At 39.1% G+C, this 17,051-nt stretch overlaps 1 protein-coding gene across 4 annotated transcripts; it reads left to right on the forward strand.

Annotated features, from left to right (window-relative positions):
* Positions 1-507: 507 nt before the first annotated feature.
* Positions 508-5,205, forward strand: plac8l1 (PLAC8 like 1). 4 transcript variants are annotated; one of them, XM_079355195.1, is made up of 6 exons: positions 508-720; positions 1,442-1,549; positions 1,855-2,187; positions 2,784-3,016; positions 3,196-3,332; positions 3,718-5,205. In XM_079355195.1, the coding sequence occupies exons 3-6, from the start codon at positions 2,162-2,164 to the stop codon at positions 3,847-3,849; spliced, it is 528 nt and encodes a 175-aa protein (XP_079211321.1). In that variant the 5' UTR covers positions 508-720; positions 1,442-1,549; positions 1,855-2,161; the 3' UTR covers positions 3,850-5,205. The 4 variants fall into 4 exon arrangements, with proteins under 4 accessions (XP_079211321.1, XP_079211320.1, XP_079211322.1 ...); XM_079355194.1 differs by lacking the exon at positions 1,442-1,549; XM_079355196.1 differs by lacking the exon at positions 1,442-1,549 and having other exon boundaries at positions 1,974-2,187.
* The last annotated feature ends 11,846 nt before the right edge of the window (positions 5,206-17,051 follow it).

Below are 17,051 nucleotides of genomic sequence, written 5' to 3' on the forward strand. Positions count from 1 at the left end.
ATGATTCCCCACTGGACGGTTTTTGATGAAACAATGTGCACAAAGTGTAGATTTATTGGGCTTTATGTTATCAAAGCAAACAGACAGGCAAGGGCCTTTAGGGGCAGATATACAGTAAGGTAGACATTTAGTCCTGCTAAAAATACAGACCTAAAACACATTATAAAGTTCCCTATTATCTCTAGGTCAAGGACCCTTCACATAGTGGATCATTTTCAATGAAGAGCCGAATCACTGGTTGAGAAAACTGGTCACGTTTTTAGCTATATTTGAAGCTGAGAACTTTGCTTCTCATAATGTGAAAAACCAACCGGGAGGTAAAGGGAGAAATGCACTCCACAGTGTGTGTGTGTGTGTGTGTGTATATATTTTATATATATATATATATATATATATATATATATATATATATATATATATATATATATATTATATATATATTATATATATAAAATGCGTAAATTCTGCGCATTCATTTAGGCTATTCCTTCGGCGGACGTGACTGACTTCCTGGATGTTGCACGTGTTGCCAGGCAACTCTGTTACCAGTGAATTGATACTACATTTCAGTAGGCTACCTGACGTTATCATAATGTAATAAAATTATCAAGTTAGTATGCGTCAAGATTTAGGCTACCTGTAGGCTATGTGTCTCCAGCATGGCTAAGAGCTTCATTTAAACATTGTTAAACTGGACCAAGACAAAGGTCTTTTTTGGAGGTAAGCTGGTGTCATAGTCATATTTCAGAGTAGGAGTTTGATAGCCTACTAAAAATGTTAGCTGGGGTTCCTGTAAATTTAGAGGTAAATCAAATTATATTTTAAAGTTAAGCACTTGTTTAACATATTTTAACTTCTGTAAGCTAGCGCCAAAGATGACTTTCCATCAAAGGTCAATCATTGATTTAAAGCCAATTATAATTGTCATTGTATAACAGGCTGCATCAAGTTTAAGAGTGCCACTCCTGATTGATAAATTGGATTAGTAACAACTTCAGTGTTTCAGTTATGTGTCAGGTGATGGACTTAAATGTGTCCCAAGAAATCTGATATAAAAAAAAAACTGAGATTCAAAGATTGTCCTGGTATCCCTGAATTCACTATACTCAAACAGGATTATTCAATTCTCAATTAGCTACATCTCCAGCTGTTTGTTGGTGTTGTAAAGCCTCCTTACCTGTTCAGAATTATTATTTACGATCATTGCTTTGATAACCTACGTAATGGTATTGCCACCACTATCATATCATATTTTTGGCAGTCTGAAAAAAGATGCCAAATTCTATGACTTTTCATGCAGTCATGAAGTCTCCTTGACATGATGTGCATAGGCCTTTAGTGTGAATTGTCTAAACCTCTAACCCATGATAGTTTCAGTACGTGCACTTCCACCACGTAAAGGTTCCCACTTCTCTCTTACTGTTGCCCGGCTGTCACACAGGTCAAACTAAGTTATAGACCACAGTCAGGAAATGCACGACTGCAGACAAGCCCCCTCTTATAGCAAGAACCACAGGGTTATTTCAGAAATAGATCTTTCACTTTCTGGGTATTTACTAAGCGTCTAGTTCTGTGTGTCAAGTGGAGCAGTTTATCTTTTCAAAACAGTTGAAAAAAAAAATAGAAACAATCTATGTCCTTGAATGTCATCTCTCAATCTGGAACTTTATGTTTGTATGAATCATTTTCTAAACATGTCTAAACACGTTTTTGTGCACATGTATTTTACTTCCACTGTACAATTGATAATGTCAACAAAAGCTAACTTTCACATAAGATTGAAGTCATTTCTAACCTGCCTATGACTTTGTGCTCAGTGTATGAATGCATTAGCATCTGATTATTTTTTGCCAGACATTCAAGCTCCTGCACCCTGATGTGTATCTGGCCTCTCTCTTCATTTGCTGTATAAGTGGGGGGTACAGTAAAGTCTCCGGCAGTAGACAACTACAAGACTTATCTCTGTCACACAGCTTCTGGCTGAGCCATGCGACTGCTGGTTTATCTGCTCAGACACATACACACACACACACTCACACTGGGAAGTGTCACTCCGCCCCCCCCTCTTCTACCTCCCTGTTCCTGCTGACTCCCTGATCACCCCTCGCCTCTTTTGCCTCCTGACCTCCCCCCTCTCTGGATGCCAATATAACTTCTAGACATGGAGCTGACGACAGTCACACAACAGTAAGAGCCTTTCCTTTTTTTGTTTGTTTGTTTTTATTTTGTCCCCACTGAGCACAACGCAATTAAAGCAAACAGCTCACTTATCTTTCTGTTTTGTTTGCCGAGCGTCCTCCTAATGTTTTCCTTCTTTAATGTCTCTGTGATAGATGATAATTAAACCGGAGCATTATTTAAATCTATTGCTTCTGCAGCTTCTTCTTATTAAACTATAATCTCTATACGTTGGCCTCTCTCTAATATACTGTGCTTAAATGTTGCTGAGGTCCTCAAACAGCTGAATGCAAGAATAAAAGCTGTCCCACAAACCGTTTTAGTAGGATATTAGTGGGATACTGGTGTCATTTTGATGACAAAGAATGGCAGCTGAGTACAAAACATTCTGCTGCAGCAAAATTAATTCAGCTGACTAAATGAAATGAATCACATTTGTGCTGTAAGGATTAAAAAAAATGGACAAATTAGCTTATTTCAAACTCATTCTTTGTCCTTTTTAGTCTTCAGTGTAGAATTTGTGGTAAGATCATGGCTTGTGAAGTCATGGTGAATTTATAAGCCATCCTTCGAAAGAAAAATACTTTTTAAAATCTAATTTCCAGACCAGAGCTGTCAAGCAAACAAGCCTCAGCATCAGTGCTTCAAGAGGAGGAAGTGGTGTGCTGCACAACTGGAAGTGAATACAACTTGAGGTCGAGCGATGTTCCTGCAGAGACGAAACCGGTGCTCGCACAGCCGGGCCTGGGAGTCACCACCACGACAATCACCACCATCACACAGACGGGAGGTGACTGGAGCACCAGCCTGCTGGACATCTGTGGAGACAAAACTACATGTAACTTGAAAACTCAAACTCAAACTCAAAATCCTTCTAAAAAAAATTGTTTTCTCACATGCAGAAAAAAAAAACAGCTTTCAAATTCTCCATCTTTTGCTAGCCATTCTCAACTGAGATATGCGTCCTCGGTCAAGCTTCCTCTCACATATACTGTGCTGTCGTGCGTGTTCTTGCAGGTATTCTCGGGGCTTTAATACCATGTTGTTTAGACCTGAGTTTGGCTCACCAATATGGTGAGTGTCTCTGCATGCCTCTGCTGCCAGGATCCACTTTCGCCTTACGTGTTGGGATCAGGGAGAGATACAAGATACGGGTGAGTGCGTATATTCACACGTAAATAACAAATCCCTTCAAGAAGAAATAAAGAATTGTCCTGCCTGTAAGAGAATCCACTTAGAGGTTAAATCAGTTAAATGTTCCATTTACCAATAGTTAGCCTTTGAATGTTGACAATAAAGGAGCATTTAGTGTTTCCAAAGCAATGTTTTAGACTCAAAAGTACATGGGAAATAAATGGTTTCAGGACTGTATGATCTAGTACATAAATTCTCTCAAAGATTCACTCAAAAATGTAAATTTAATCTTCATGTCTTTTGTGTTTTCCTCTACAATAACCTTGCGATTTTTCACTTGGCCCTGCTTGTTTTGTTGTTGTGTCTGCATGTGTGCATCGTGCCTGTCTGCATGTCACTTCACAGGGCAGCGTGTGTGAGGACTGGACCACAGTGTACTGCTGTTACCCTCTGGCTGTGTGTCAGATGATTAGAGAGATGAAGTGGAGGATGAAGACACAGACATATCAGGTGTCCACTGCTCTTGAATGCTCCTGAAGAGATCCTTGACAGTAAATCAGTCCTGTCCTTTAAACCATTTTACGACGGAGACTTTTGAAGGCCAACTGAGATTGCTGACTGCTCAAAGAATCAACACTATCGGGCTTCAACTCAGTTTGAAATTCCCCTGAGGATGTCTTGGCAACTAAATCAAGCCTGTCTGTATGACAGTCATAACACTGCATATGACTGCAAAGGACAGAATCTGATTAATAGCATTTTGTGTCATTGAGTGTCAAGAGATTAAAACACTTCATGGACCTATGTATCATAAATAAAAATCATAACAATACTTTTATTTTAATTCAGAAGCAGGAGCTCAGCTATATTTAACGTTAAGCAGGTGGCAAGATGCACGCTCTTCTTCGTTTCAGTGGATTTTTGTGTCGACAAGCAGCATCAACCATCTGGTACAACTCTCAGTCAGACAATAAAAACAAAGGAAAAAGACAAATTCTCTTTATACTTTAAAATATGGTCATGCTTACAGTCAATTCCCTCATCCCCTTAAAAAAGAGACTCTCTGAACTATACTGAAACTGTTATTTTAGTAGCTTTTTGATCCTAATCAGATAACAGACAATGCCATTTAATCCGGTTTATAATGTTTGAGTCAGAGGTAAATGGTGGGTTCAGCTTCTTAAAACAAAGTCTTGCTTTGTGCTTTGGAAATTGGGGGAAAGTCACTGGCAGCAGCTCATAGGGGGCTATTTCTTCAACATCAACTGGTACAAACAAAGTTAGAAATGTGATTTGGTTAAACCCAATCTTTCGCTTTGGAAGTGATTTAGCTTTATCAGAAGGCATTAATGCCTCTGATATGTTTTATTTATCTCAGTGTGGAATACAGCGGGCCTCTGAGTTCTTTCTTAATGCAGTACTACTTGTCTGATTTCCTGGAAACAAAAACACAGTGTAGGTCTGTAAACAGTCTCGAGTTCAAGTACAGTTCTGAGGATAATAAAGCCCATTTCCATTTGTGTGATACCTCTTTTCTCCTTCAGTTACTTCGCTCACCTCAGGCATTAAACCATATTATTATACCAGTACTGATTGCTGTGCTTCTCTGAACCTGAAATGCCAAGCAGCACAGAAGCGGATGTGGAAAATGTTATTCATACACAAAGCACATGGGTCCTCAAAGGGCAAATATGTAATTTGTTAACTCTTACGAATGTGGGCCCCCTGCCTGGCAGCTGCTTCAAAAGGAATGGGAAAAAGGAGAACATGAAATTTTTGTAAAGGAGAGAGATGTGAATAACAAAACAGAATCATCTTTTACAAACAGTCCACTGCTTGTTTTAAGGTGCAAGTCTGCTGAATGAAAATAAAAACACGTTTGAATCATTGCAATCCTTTACGAGTGTATATTTCTTAACTTTACATCCTACTCTGTGTTTTTTGGTGTTTTTCAGTATTTGGGAATCGAGAAAAGTATTTGAATCCTTAATCAACAGTGATACTTAATTTAATTGAATTGACTTAACAGCAGTCAGTCTCTTATGCTAAGGTGATCCTCATTTGTCAGTGAGGAAAAGCTTCTTTCAGACATATATAACATTGTGGAGTGCATACCTATTGAAACTGCTCTGCTTTGCATTTCATAAACTAGTTTCAGTCCCACTGTGGACATTTTGAATTCAGACTCCAAGAACAGCTCGTATCTTCCTGCCATGTATCCGTGCACATCAAAGAAACACCAGCAAAACAGAAAACATTCTGTAATTCTCAAATTCCCTGATGAAACTCTTGTTGAACGTGTATGATAAATATAGAATGCTGGCTCAGAATCTCACTGTGCTTAGAAAGCTGATATGTAAAAGCGCCCTGTATGATGCCTATATTTCGAAAGGCAACATGCTTTGAAAAGAGTGCACGCAACCTGCCATAAAAAAGTTGTGGACTATTACAAAGTCAACAGGAGAAGGTTTGCAAAGTCAAAACTCACCTTCATCACTTAATCAGTAGCACTTATATCTTAAACTCCCCAGTCATGGCCGACAGTACAGGGAGATGCTGCGGCGGCAGAAGGGCTGTGCAAGAGTGCAGTAGTGATGGAGGTCATAGCTGGCAATGAAAGAGCAGAGGGAGACTGGAAATCTTGCATTTTAAATAGACTGCTAATTGAAGGAGGCGTTTTCAAGTGATTGTGGATAATGACGCATTCCAAGTAGGAAATCAGTGCAGCTCAAGTTGACTGCCTGACGTCGCCTCATGTGTTCAAGGAAGACTTTACCTTTCATTTAAAGGTCAAAGGGTTAAATGGAGTTTGATTATTCATTGCACCACCAAGGGACTACAGGAGGAGGCTCTAGCTAGTCATTTGGAGCCATGTTGTGAAAACAGAGGGGAAACACGCTTAAGCAGCTATTCCATGTGACTTTGAATGGTAACTTATAGGAATTAAATCAAAGTGCACTCAATAGGTCCACCCAGTCATTTATCAGCGCTGCACTGCATTCACCTTTTTGTAAAAGGAAGAAAGGATTTATGATGGGGACATTTTTTTAAAGCACCCCATTCTCGACTTTCCTGCATAAATACTTTCAGTATTAAACTGTGTGAAATGTTTTGTAACACGACACCCCTTAACCATTACTTTCCAAAAAGGCAAATACTTTGCCAAAAGTCCATTGTAAAAGTTACAAATAGCCCCATTGTTAAAAAGGTCATAAGTTACTGCATTAGGCTCCCGTGTTTCCTGGGCTACCCTGGATGGATAAATAATGCCCTTTGCCTACTGGGGTTTGTTAATGAGAAGAACCAGCCTTGAGCAGAGCTGCCTCAAGGCGCTGGAGTAACATATTTCCCTCCCTGTGCAATGACTTAATGTTATTGCTTCAGCATCAATAGCTCTACATTGGGGTTGTAAATGGGAAATCTATTTTCTATGCAATTCAAATACACCCTTAAAATTTCCTATTTTCTCCAGAGAACTATACGTTAATGTCTATTTTGAAAACTTTTTTTTTCACTCGTACTAACATATGAAGCTCCAGTTATTAGATATACCTTAAAAGCTGTATTTCTAATTGCAAGGGGTTTTAAACAACTCTCCAAAGCATCCACAAAGGTCCCTTTCTTACTGTCAAAGCACCAATCATCGTGTTGGGGTCAGAATGGACAGATTTTTTTTTTCTAAAACTGACCCTTCAGTTATCTCACGTTTTAATGCGCACTTAGAGGCAGCTCACTGGGCTTTATTGGGAGGCTGAGTATAAAGGGTCTTCACATAAAAGGGCCCAAAACCCACAGAATTAATAGAAAATTATGTTCGAGGGACCCATAAAGAATGCCTTTCTACATGACCCTAAATCTGTTTTGTCTGCTTTTTCATGCAAAGAGAAATGAATGTGACATTAACTAATAGTTAAGCCCCAAACACATTTATTGAATAACCACACTCACACAGCCAGGCCTTACGTCATCTCTACATAATACACCTCCATGCCTAACCATTTGGGGGCAGTGTTGACCCAGACCTGGATCTCGACTGGCTGTTTCATCGTCCCACTGCTGTTCAGTGGAGTGAAATCAGTCTTAAGTGCTGATCTGGGGTCAGGACTGGGATTTCCACAGCAGTAGTAGAGGTCAAGATCTGGAACAGTGAAGCCCAAGTCAGCAGTCGGACAGGGACCATAAACTGTCTCTGCTGATGTTGCTTTTCCTGCTGTTTCAGCACAAAGGCGACAATCCCCACAGATACATCAGGTGTAGAGCAAAAGCTGTTTTCAACTACAGCCCCTCAGGGAGGTGTGTTTGCGTGCGTGGGTGTGGAAATGTGTGTGCTGTATGCAGACGTATCCTTCCTCACAGTTGTGCTCTTTGTAAGTGGTACAGAATAAAAATACCAGAGAAAGAAGATGAAATACTCACGAGAAAAACAGATCACACCACCAAAGATGCGCTCATGACTTTAAAAGATGAGCTATAGGTGAAGTTTTTCCCCCAAACTCAGCACTGACATTTTTAAATTATGTCTTCTTTCTTTTGCTTCTTTCATATTTTCTTGAAGCAGATGGGACATGTCTTCCTGCTGCTCATTATCTATTGTTATTGCCCCTCCATCCCCTCTGTTGTCTCCTTTTTTCTCCTCCCTTCACCCGTTTTTTCAGCGTTCTCTTTTATATATTCCACTTGCACTGGTTTTCCTCCAGATTCATGCTGTAATGTTTGTTTGTAAAAAAAAATAAAAATAAAAAAGGAGGAGAGAAGGAGAAGAGAGAGAGAGAGAGGTGTGAGAGAGACTTGCTAAGCTGGAGCAGCCGTCCCCCTGGTGATACTTCTATCCAGGACAACAAGCGCCACCTGGGGTTTACATAACACACACCCAGACACACACTTCCTCGCACTAGCTCTTCATATCAATTTCTTACTGATACTCAATTTTTTTTTTATCCTTGCCCTTCCTTAGTCTCCCCTTGTTTTTTTTCCATTTTGACTTTCTCTCTCAAACATCAGTAAGATGGGGAGCATTCAGGTGCTGGTTAGCCTGCAGCCAGGCGCCTCGGCAGTTTGTGTAGTTGTCTCTGATCTGCTGCTGAGTTGAGTTGTCTTATTTTTGGCTGTTTTTGTTTGTTTGTGTGTAGGATGATGGAAGCTTGAAATCTGCTGTGCTTAGACTATGCAGTTGGCTTTATTGATCCTTTTTGTCCAAAGAATTTTTCATCGTGGGAATAATTTCACTTCAAAAAAGATAGTTTCCTGCTTCCTTTCTTTGCAGGACTTTATTCTTCTTTTTAGCTTTATATTTATGAAACGGCATGAGAATGAGCAGATCATCTGTTCCACAATATAAGCTGTGTGTCCTTTGAGGTCATTAACAGTAAACAGTGTTGGTTGCCAGAACTAGAAAACATGGCAGATGCCTTTTTATTTGACAGCATTAATCCACATAAACAAATATGGGCTCTGCCTACAACTTGGTCATAGATCACATTGAATAACAAGGTTCTGTTTGAGAAATATGAATTTTCTGAAATCAATAAACCATCAGTCCAGTTTTGACAGCATATAACTAAGTGAGAAATAAGAATTAGCCACATACCTTCTATTCAGAGGAGAATCGGGGTGAGAACCCCTTCTGTTCCCCCCTCCACCTCCCAACCTACCCTTCGACAATAATTGGCACTGGACAGATAACCTGGTGTTTCATGCAGTGAAAGCAAATGCTAAAACTGTACGTGAATCAGCAAAAACTCCAAATGAAAAAAAAAAAAATCCTTTGAAGTTACCAATTTATTTTATATCTGCTCCAAATAATGAACTTATCAGAGCAGAAGCAATATGAGTCATGGGAATGAAGTTGAAATCGTTGAAATGTTTTTTTTCGGAGGCTTATTCGAGATAAAAATATACGTTTTACAGAGCAAGCACTTTTGTAATTATCTGTGATAAAAAAGAACACATTTACAAAGAGAAAAAAATAGATGGTGAAATAAGTAATTTCTTCATGCAACAAAAGCACAGCCCACATCAAAACATAAATGGACTTAAGCTTTTCTAGTTCTCTGACTACTCAAAGTACTTTTACATTGCAGGTCACACCTACCAAATTCACACACTGATGGCAGAGGCTGCTATGAAAAGTGACTAATCCCATTCATATGCCCCTGAAAAAGGAGCAGGAGCAATTTGGGGTTGAGTGTCTAAAAGGAACAATGATGAATTGTTAAATGCTTAAATTGTATAAAACAGAAACATCCCGCTGCTAAAAGTAACTAATTTCCTTCTTGATCAATCCAAAAAATTCAGATGTTAAACATGCAGCTTTCTTAATTTAGTCCAGCTCTCCAAAAGAGTCTCTCACGATTGTGTCTGGATGCTGATTCATGCACATCTTGTATGTGAGAATGTTATTTCCAAAAATTGTGAATATTATCTCCAACAGCTTTTTTTTTTTACCATCTTTGGGCAGGAATGCCTGGAATTTGAGCCTATAGCTTCATGTCAATATAGAGCACTTTTCCTAAACCAACTGGAAACCTGCAGGGATAAACACTGCCTTTGAAGGTGTTGTGACGGCTTCCCTCTTGTGACAACTTCAAAGTAAATGTTTAGCTCATAGCTCATTTGGTTTGCCAGAATTTTTTCAACTGTACAATGAGAAATCGCCTCATAGAGCTTATTTGGGTCCTTTGACCCCAAGGGGCTTCTGCTCTGTGCCTGTTAGGCCTGATCAGAAATCTATTGAGGGGAATTAGAGGAAGAAATATGATCCTATTCGCAATGGAAAACAGTCATGTGGTCTGATGAATCATCTGTTCTTTGATGTTCAATAATCCATTTACATTATCTGAACTGATAATAAGAGCACCACATGCACCTCAAATCCAAAATACTTTCTTAAAGACTAGAACGATATGTGTGTCATCCCTTCCCCAATAAACAGATGTAAACGTAATTTCTATTTAAAACCCCTGAACTAGATCTCTTCCTCAAAGATGTCTTTGCCCTGTGAAGCTTGTCCAATGCTTCACAGTTTGTAAGATACAGATCCAAGTGGACTGAAGACATCCTGGAGGCAAAAGCATGTCTTGTGTCTTTAAATGTCACAGATGTTTCACTGTTAATGAGAAGGTTTGTTCCTTACTAACAAAATATGTTTGAAGGCCAAACATCTTGGGAACTATATCTAATTTCTCGTAACGTGAAGCTATGTGCTGTTCCTATTTCTTAGTAAACAGGGAAAGTGAGTTAATGCAGCTTTGTTTTAAACCAGGGCTTGTGTTTAGAGTTCTGTTTCTAAATAGTTTAAATTGCTTTCTGTCCTGATGCTAATCTCAGTGCCACTTAAATAAATCTCATTTTTTAACACAGAAAGTGGCTATTTTAGGAAAAGAAGAATGTCAGAGTTTGTATCTAAAAAGGTTCCCATTATTGGCATAATGCCTTCTAAATGGATATTTATATAGTTTATAATCACAGTTCCAGCAAACAATTCTGCATTTGTACAAAATATATGTTTAAACACTGTAGTATAAAATAATGTTGGATTCAGTTTTTCATTTAATTTTGAAAGATTTTTTAACAGAAATGTGAACCCTTTTTTTTGTTGCCGCAAACATTAGTTAAAACTGTCATTTCAGACAAGGCCTAAGGTTCACTGGTCAAGGTTGCTAATGTTTTTCCTCGGGGATTCTCTCCTAATTATCCACTCTATTTGCCGTGAGCTGATGTGACATAGATGGTGGACAGTGGCTCAGACGTGATGTTTTACTGGAGGCTACTATTCTTGTTCTAGCTTTTAGACCCTTGAAGAACCTCCATCTGGTAGTGATTTATTACCATAGAGGTGTAATAGGGAGGAAGACTGTGGGACTGTGTAACATCCGAGCCAGCAAGGCAGAACAGTGCTACGTAAAATGGTAAATGGACTTGAGCTAATGGCACTTTTCTACACAAATCGCTTTAACAACAATATTTACAGACTGGACTCTAAAAACTAAATTAGTCTGATTTGCATAGTTTTCAATTGGCACACATTGTTTTGATAACTCATCTCTTTGGATTTTATGACTGGTAAGCGTTATTCACATTGAGGCAAGTAGCTGACCTGATTGACACATTTTGTCGAGAAGCTTAAAAACTGCCATGGCTCCAGCTCTTGGTCTGACGTTGCGTTACTGAGACAGTATGGTGAACACCATTGATGGGTCTCCAAAGCCCCCTACAGTAACTGATGGATCTGTTAAGTACAAGGGCATTATGGCTCTGTTGTAGAATCACATTCTTGAAAGGAATAATGCTTAAACGGCATTGATAAGCACTGGCTTTATAGTGTGGGTTCACCTCTTCACTTGTAACATAAATACAGTATTTGTTTTCTATGTTTATGGAGTTTATATGAATCTATTTACAATATTCTACAGTTCTATATATAACGTTCTACTAATGTGAACACTGTCTCTTTTTCAGTAAAGCACATGGTTGAAGAGTATTTTCACTTTGGGTCAATACATTGTTATTGTGGTGTTGTTTTAGTTTGTCTACATTACCAATCAACATAATTAGGATTTAGTCTCATCAAAAACACTTCTGGACATTTTGGATCTAAGTCCCCTGCATGAGACATAACGACAGGCTTGTGCTATGCTGTCCCCCGTCCTCATCCCTTGTGGAAATGAAACGCCTTCAGGCCATTATCAGTCTGTCTATCCTGTCACACACATTTCCATGTTCTGCATGTCTTTTATGTGTCCTTTCATACAGATGAACTTTTTTTTCACATGACCAATAAGTGTGTAGACTGTGTGTGTGTCTCTGTGTGTAGGGATTATCATTGCTCGCTTGAAATGAAGGGTTGTTACAGGCTGGCATGTGTTACGTAATGCTTTTATCTTTACAACACACGTGCTTCCACTATGCAGTCACTGATGGAGGTTTTCTTTCATCTGGCACCTCAAAGGCGTATTTGTATGTGTGTGTGTGTGTGTGTGTGTGTGTGTGTGTGTGTGTGTAGGTGTGTTGGTGTGTGTGTCTGTGTGTGTGTGCCTGTATGTGATAACTACATGTCAAAGGCTGCAGTACTTTAGTGCGAGTGAAAAATGTGTAGGTGTGCGCTGCAACGACAGTTGAAATGGTGCAGAGAGGAAAAGAGAGTGAATGTATGAAGAAATGATGCAAGTCTTGGAATTCATCTTCTCCAACCTTTGCTCTTCTCAACGCTCCCTCCCTCTCTCCATCTCTCATTCCTTCAGTTGTGTTCCACATTTCTCATCATAGCTGAGATATCGGCAGAATATTGATAATTCAACTCTGAATTGTTGGTAAGAGTTGTGTTCCGGAACAATCTTCATCCATTAATTAATTAATCATCATTCATCTTAAACGACAGGTATACATAAAATGAGATGGAAGATGAGATGAAACATTTTCACATTTTTTGTCAGAAAGTTTAAAAAAACAGGTCTGACAAAAAATAATTCCCCTCCTTAAATGTAACTCTTTTATTTCAAGTTCATTGAAATTACCCATCTGTTAGTTTAATGTTTCTGCCAAAACTAGTTTCATTCATTTTCCAATTTGGTTTGGCCTTAGCTACTGGCATGTCTCATCATGCCAAATGTTGCACATCAGTCTTCATGCTCTCTTTCATTGTCAGATTGTTCTGCCCTGCTAGTGTGAAAAACCAGAGTAGAAGGAGTAGTCAAACATTTTGTAAAGTATAGATGTCTTGCCTGGAGTTGGATAATGAGACTGATGCCACTTCTTGAAGTAATTAACCTAAAAGGAGACAAAAAAAAACAGCTTTGATGGCGATTTAAAATTCAAAAAGATCACTCTTAAGAACTTCAGCTGCAGATTTCTGCTTGTGGCTCACATTGTGTACTTGTTTGCCGGCACAGATCTTTATTTCATGCTCATTTTTAAAGACCTAATTACAGCACACGTTACAATCTAAACGATGGCAATGTTTATATGCACCTAATAATCAGATTATGACCAATAATCAGAGCAAGGCGTACCTCCAATTAGGTTGCTTACATGGGTTGACTGCTCCATTTATAGTCTTGTTTCCATGCAACAGAGTGTGATTAATGGCTGAAGACAATTCCTCCATGTAATCTTAAAATGTCAAAGTCTCTCTGCTGAATTCCAAAACCACAACTGATGATGCTCCCATGTTGCTGCAGCGGTATAACCTTGTGGTTACCCTCATGAATATTGTAACATGAAGTTGTTTGTGTAAACTGTGACTTCAACTCTTCTTTTTCAGGGTAAGACCACACAAGGTGAAATGTCATAACAAGAAAAAACGTGTATAACTTTCACATTATTCGGGGTAAACTGGGACACAGCCAGATAATAATTGAAGTCAAAAGCCTTTAATTATGAACCAATTTAGGAACACCATGAATGTTTTTCTGCTATGTTTACCTTCGGGGTAAACAGTCACTGTTTAAAAGGCTTTTGCTTAAATCTGATGAAGTGGTATTTTCCAATCAAATGTTCAAAAAGAAAGATGAAACCACAATCACCGTGTCCTCAGGGGTCTGTGAAGAATTATCATGAGATCAAGCTGCAGGCTGCTTTCTGGCTTTTCAGAAAAAAAGGTCCTTGTTAGTTGGTTTGAAATCTCTCAGGGAGAACAACAGTAACTTTAGTCATTTGGCTCCTATGTCATTGCACCAAAAATTATAATAGTTAGAGATCCTACGTATCTGCATGTTTTTACGAAGCGAGTGATTCAAACAAAAAACAGATGCAGGCATATACGAAAAAAAAAGGAGAACAAGGAGAGATTTGTGGCGGGTGCCAAATGCACTAGATTTCAGTAGAAGAAACAATAGAATAAAACATCAAACAAGCAGTAGCTCCAAGGAGCTCATTAGGACACACAAACAAACACATCCAAAGACAGATGGACCATGGCCTTACTCAAAGACGTTCAACAATCAAAATTTAATGTCCATGTTCTGAAAGTGTTCCTCACTGTTGTTTTACCAGATCTGAATCTTTTAGAGAAACAGAAAAAACACAAGTCAAAAGTGAAGTATTGTTTAAGTCCAAACCATTCATCTTTGCTTAACCTAACGATTACATTTTGTTGCTTTAAAAACACCAAATTAACTTATACACATGAGGCATTAAGGGCTTGAATTAAAGTCCTTCTTTCCGAAACTCAACACGAGTGGCCCTGGACAAGCACCAGGTCCTGTTGCCAATTGATATGGATTTCTTTGCAAAGATGGGGGACTAATAGTGCGTTTCACAGCAAACAAGAACTTCCAGCAAGATTAGACTTCTGTCCATAAAGAAAGAAATCCCAAAAAATGAACTGACATGTCCTAATTTGACTCACCTCTCCAGTCTGAGCACATGAACAGATGCTAAAGCTAATTTGCAACTACTGAGGCCCTGATCTCCCTGTGTGAGACGTCTAATCAAAACATAGTCTCCAGAGTGTGAACAAGTACGGGAGACTATAAATAAACCCAAACCCAACTGCATGTCTTTCTTCAAACACAGCTGAGGCTGGGATCAAGCAAGCGTGTCCAATCTAGAGCGCCTAGGCGATGCAAACATCTTTTGAGGATGACATGTCAGTCAAACGAACAGGAAAACAATGGAGAGCGATGAGGCATGGAGGAGACTGACTGGTGGAAGTGTCACTCAGTGCAAAGAGGATACACACAGACACACATGTACGCGACACAAGTGCACACATGAGGAAATGATTTTATTTACAAAAGTGAAACCTAGCTCATATATATCTACCATACCATTCAGAAGTCTAGATAGTTAAAGGAATCAGGATCCTCTTTCAAAAATGGTATTTACCTTTATCATATACGACATTAAAAGATGGACAACACAGTAGCTCCCCAAAAATCAAGGCCAAAATACTCAGAGGCCCCACCTTGTTCACTTCCTGTATAGATCACAAGCTCTGGATCGGTTATGTTAAAAAATCATAAATGGGTCAAACTAGGAAATAAAACTACAAATTTTGTTTGGAATTGCAGCCAGTAGCACTGTGAACCAGATTAGCATAGTAGTGGTGAGAGGAAACACATGATACAGACATTTCATAGATGAGAGGGGTTTATACAAAAGTTCATGAGTTAGAGAGAACTGTTATTTGGCTGTTAACAGAAACTCCTTTTCGGAGAGGTGTTTACACTTAATGAACTGATTAAAAGAAAATAACTTCAGAGAACACATTTACACCTCTGTCAATAATTTGTCTCCCTTTCTCTCGCTTATATATAAGAATGCTCTCTCTCTCTCTCTCTCTCTCTCTCTCTTTCTCTCTCTCTCTGTGCAAAGTTGGTGTAGATTTTTATCTGTTGATGCTTTTTTAATGGGAAAGGCAGGTGATTGAGGCTTTGTGTTTATTTGCATATAGAGCGGGAAAGTGAGAGCTGATCACAAGTGGTAACTGGAGAACCATTTGGAGGTACATATTAATGCAGGATGTGAATAATCGTACTCACAGTATTACAATTGTGATCCTTCAAATGTGGAGGAAATGGGTAACAAGGCCAGGTAAATTGAAAAAAAGTAGAGAAAACATATAACACAGAAATGTAATAAAGCAACCTTCAAAGATAAAGACTAGCTGTGAGAGATTGCTGCCACAGTGATAGAGATGGAGTCAGGTACACAGTGGCAACAGACTCAATTACACTGCATTATTTTGATTCCCCCTCCCTAGGACATTGTCAAACAGCAGGTTGGGAGCAGTATGTGTGTCGTCAGTTTGTGTGTATGTAAAAGTGCAGTACCTTGTTCTGTATGCGTGAGCCACCTCAGCATGAGCCGAAAGCTCTCATTGAAATGTTGTCTATGGTCGAGGTGACTCTGGCCCCAGGCAAGCGCTGCACAAAACAGGAAAATAAATGACAGGCCCCATCTCCCAGCTAACACCTACATCAGTCATCCTTTCATTAGAGTAGGTGAGAGCTTCACAAGGATAGAGAGAGGGACAAAGGACAGAGAAGTGACAGGGGGACCAAACGAGAAGAGAGGAAGAAAGACTGCTAAAAATAGCCCGATAAAAACAAACAAATATTCATGTAAAAAGAGATAAGAGTGGAGGGAAAAATGAAAGCAACAATATGCTTTCCAATCGACATTTGAAGGGTGGGGGGGGGGGGGGGGGGTGACATTTTAAAGTCGACATCTGGTTGAAAGATGTGTAAAATGGGACGAATAGGCAATGATAAGAAAGAGCTTAGACAGGGACAGAGGCACAGCCATGTTGAAAAACAAAGACTTGCTGTGGATTCAATGAGAACTAAGTGTATGAAGCTCCCCAGATCTTACACACGATGGACAGAAAGGTGAGAGCACCGAATCAAAGTGAATCAAAAGCAGTGATATATATTCACGTATGTGCTCATTCCTCTACCTCCCTCTGCCTCCCGGTGATATTCACAATAAGTCTGGGTTCAGACTACAGGAGTTATAAAATCCCTCTGATTTAAAAAAAAACAAAACATGGATTGCATCACACACGAGGAGAACATTTCTGACAAATCTCGTGCATGCACACACCACCAAGATTTGAAAATAATGGCATATAACTCCACAAGATTGTATGACTTTATGTGACCTCATGAAGGGTTAAACAAGTAGGATTAAAAACAGTCAAGGACTCTATTCTTCAGCAGCAGTTTTCTTGTTTATCGTAGGATGCTAACTAACGTCAGCTGCAGGAGCTGATTGTAAGAAACACATGACTACTTCTCCAT

This window comes from Symphodus melops (genome assembly GCF_947650265.1).
Source record: "Symphodus melops genome assembly, chromosome: 11".
NCBI lineage: Eukaryota > Metazoa > Chordata > Actinopteri > Labriformes > Labridae > Symphodus > Symphodus melops.

Coding starts and splice junctions, on each gene's coding strand:
- plac8l1 (XM_079355195.1), top strand. CDS start 2,162: ATGGAGCTGACGACAGTCACACAACA. Junction 2,188..2,783: donor CTGACGACAGTCACACAACA/GTAAGAGCCTTT, acceptor TCTAATTTCCAG/ACCAGAGCTGTCAAGCAAAC. Junction 3,333..3,717: donor GGGAGAGATACAAGATACGG/GTGAGTGCGTAT, acceptor GTCACTTCACAG/GGCAGCGTGTGTGAGGACTG.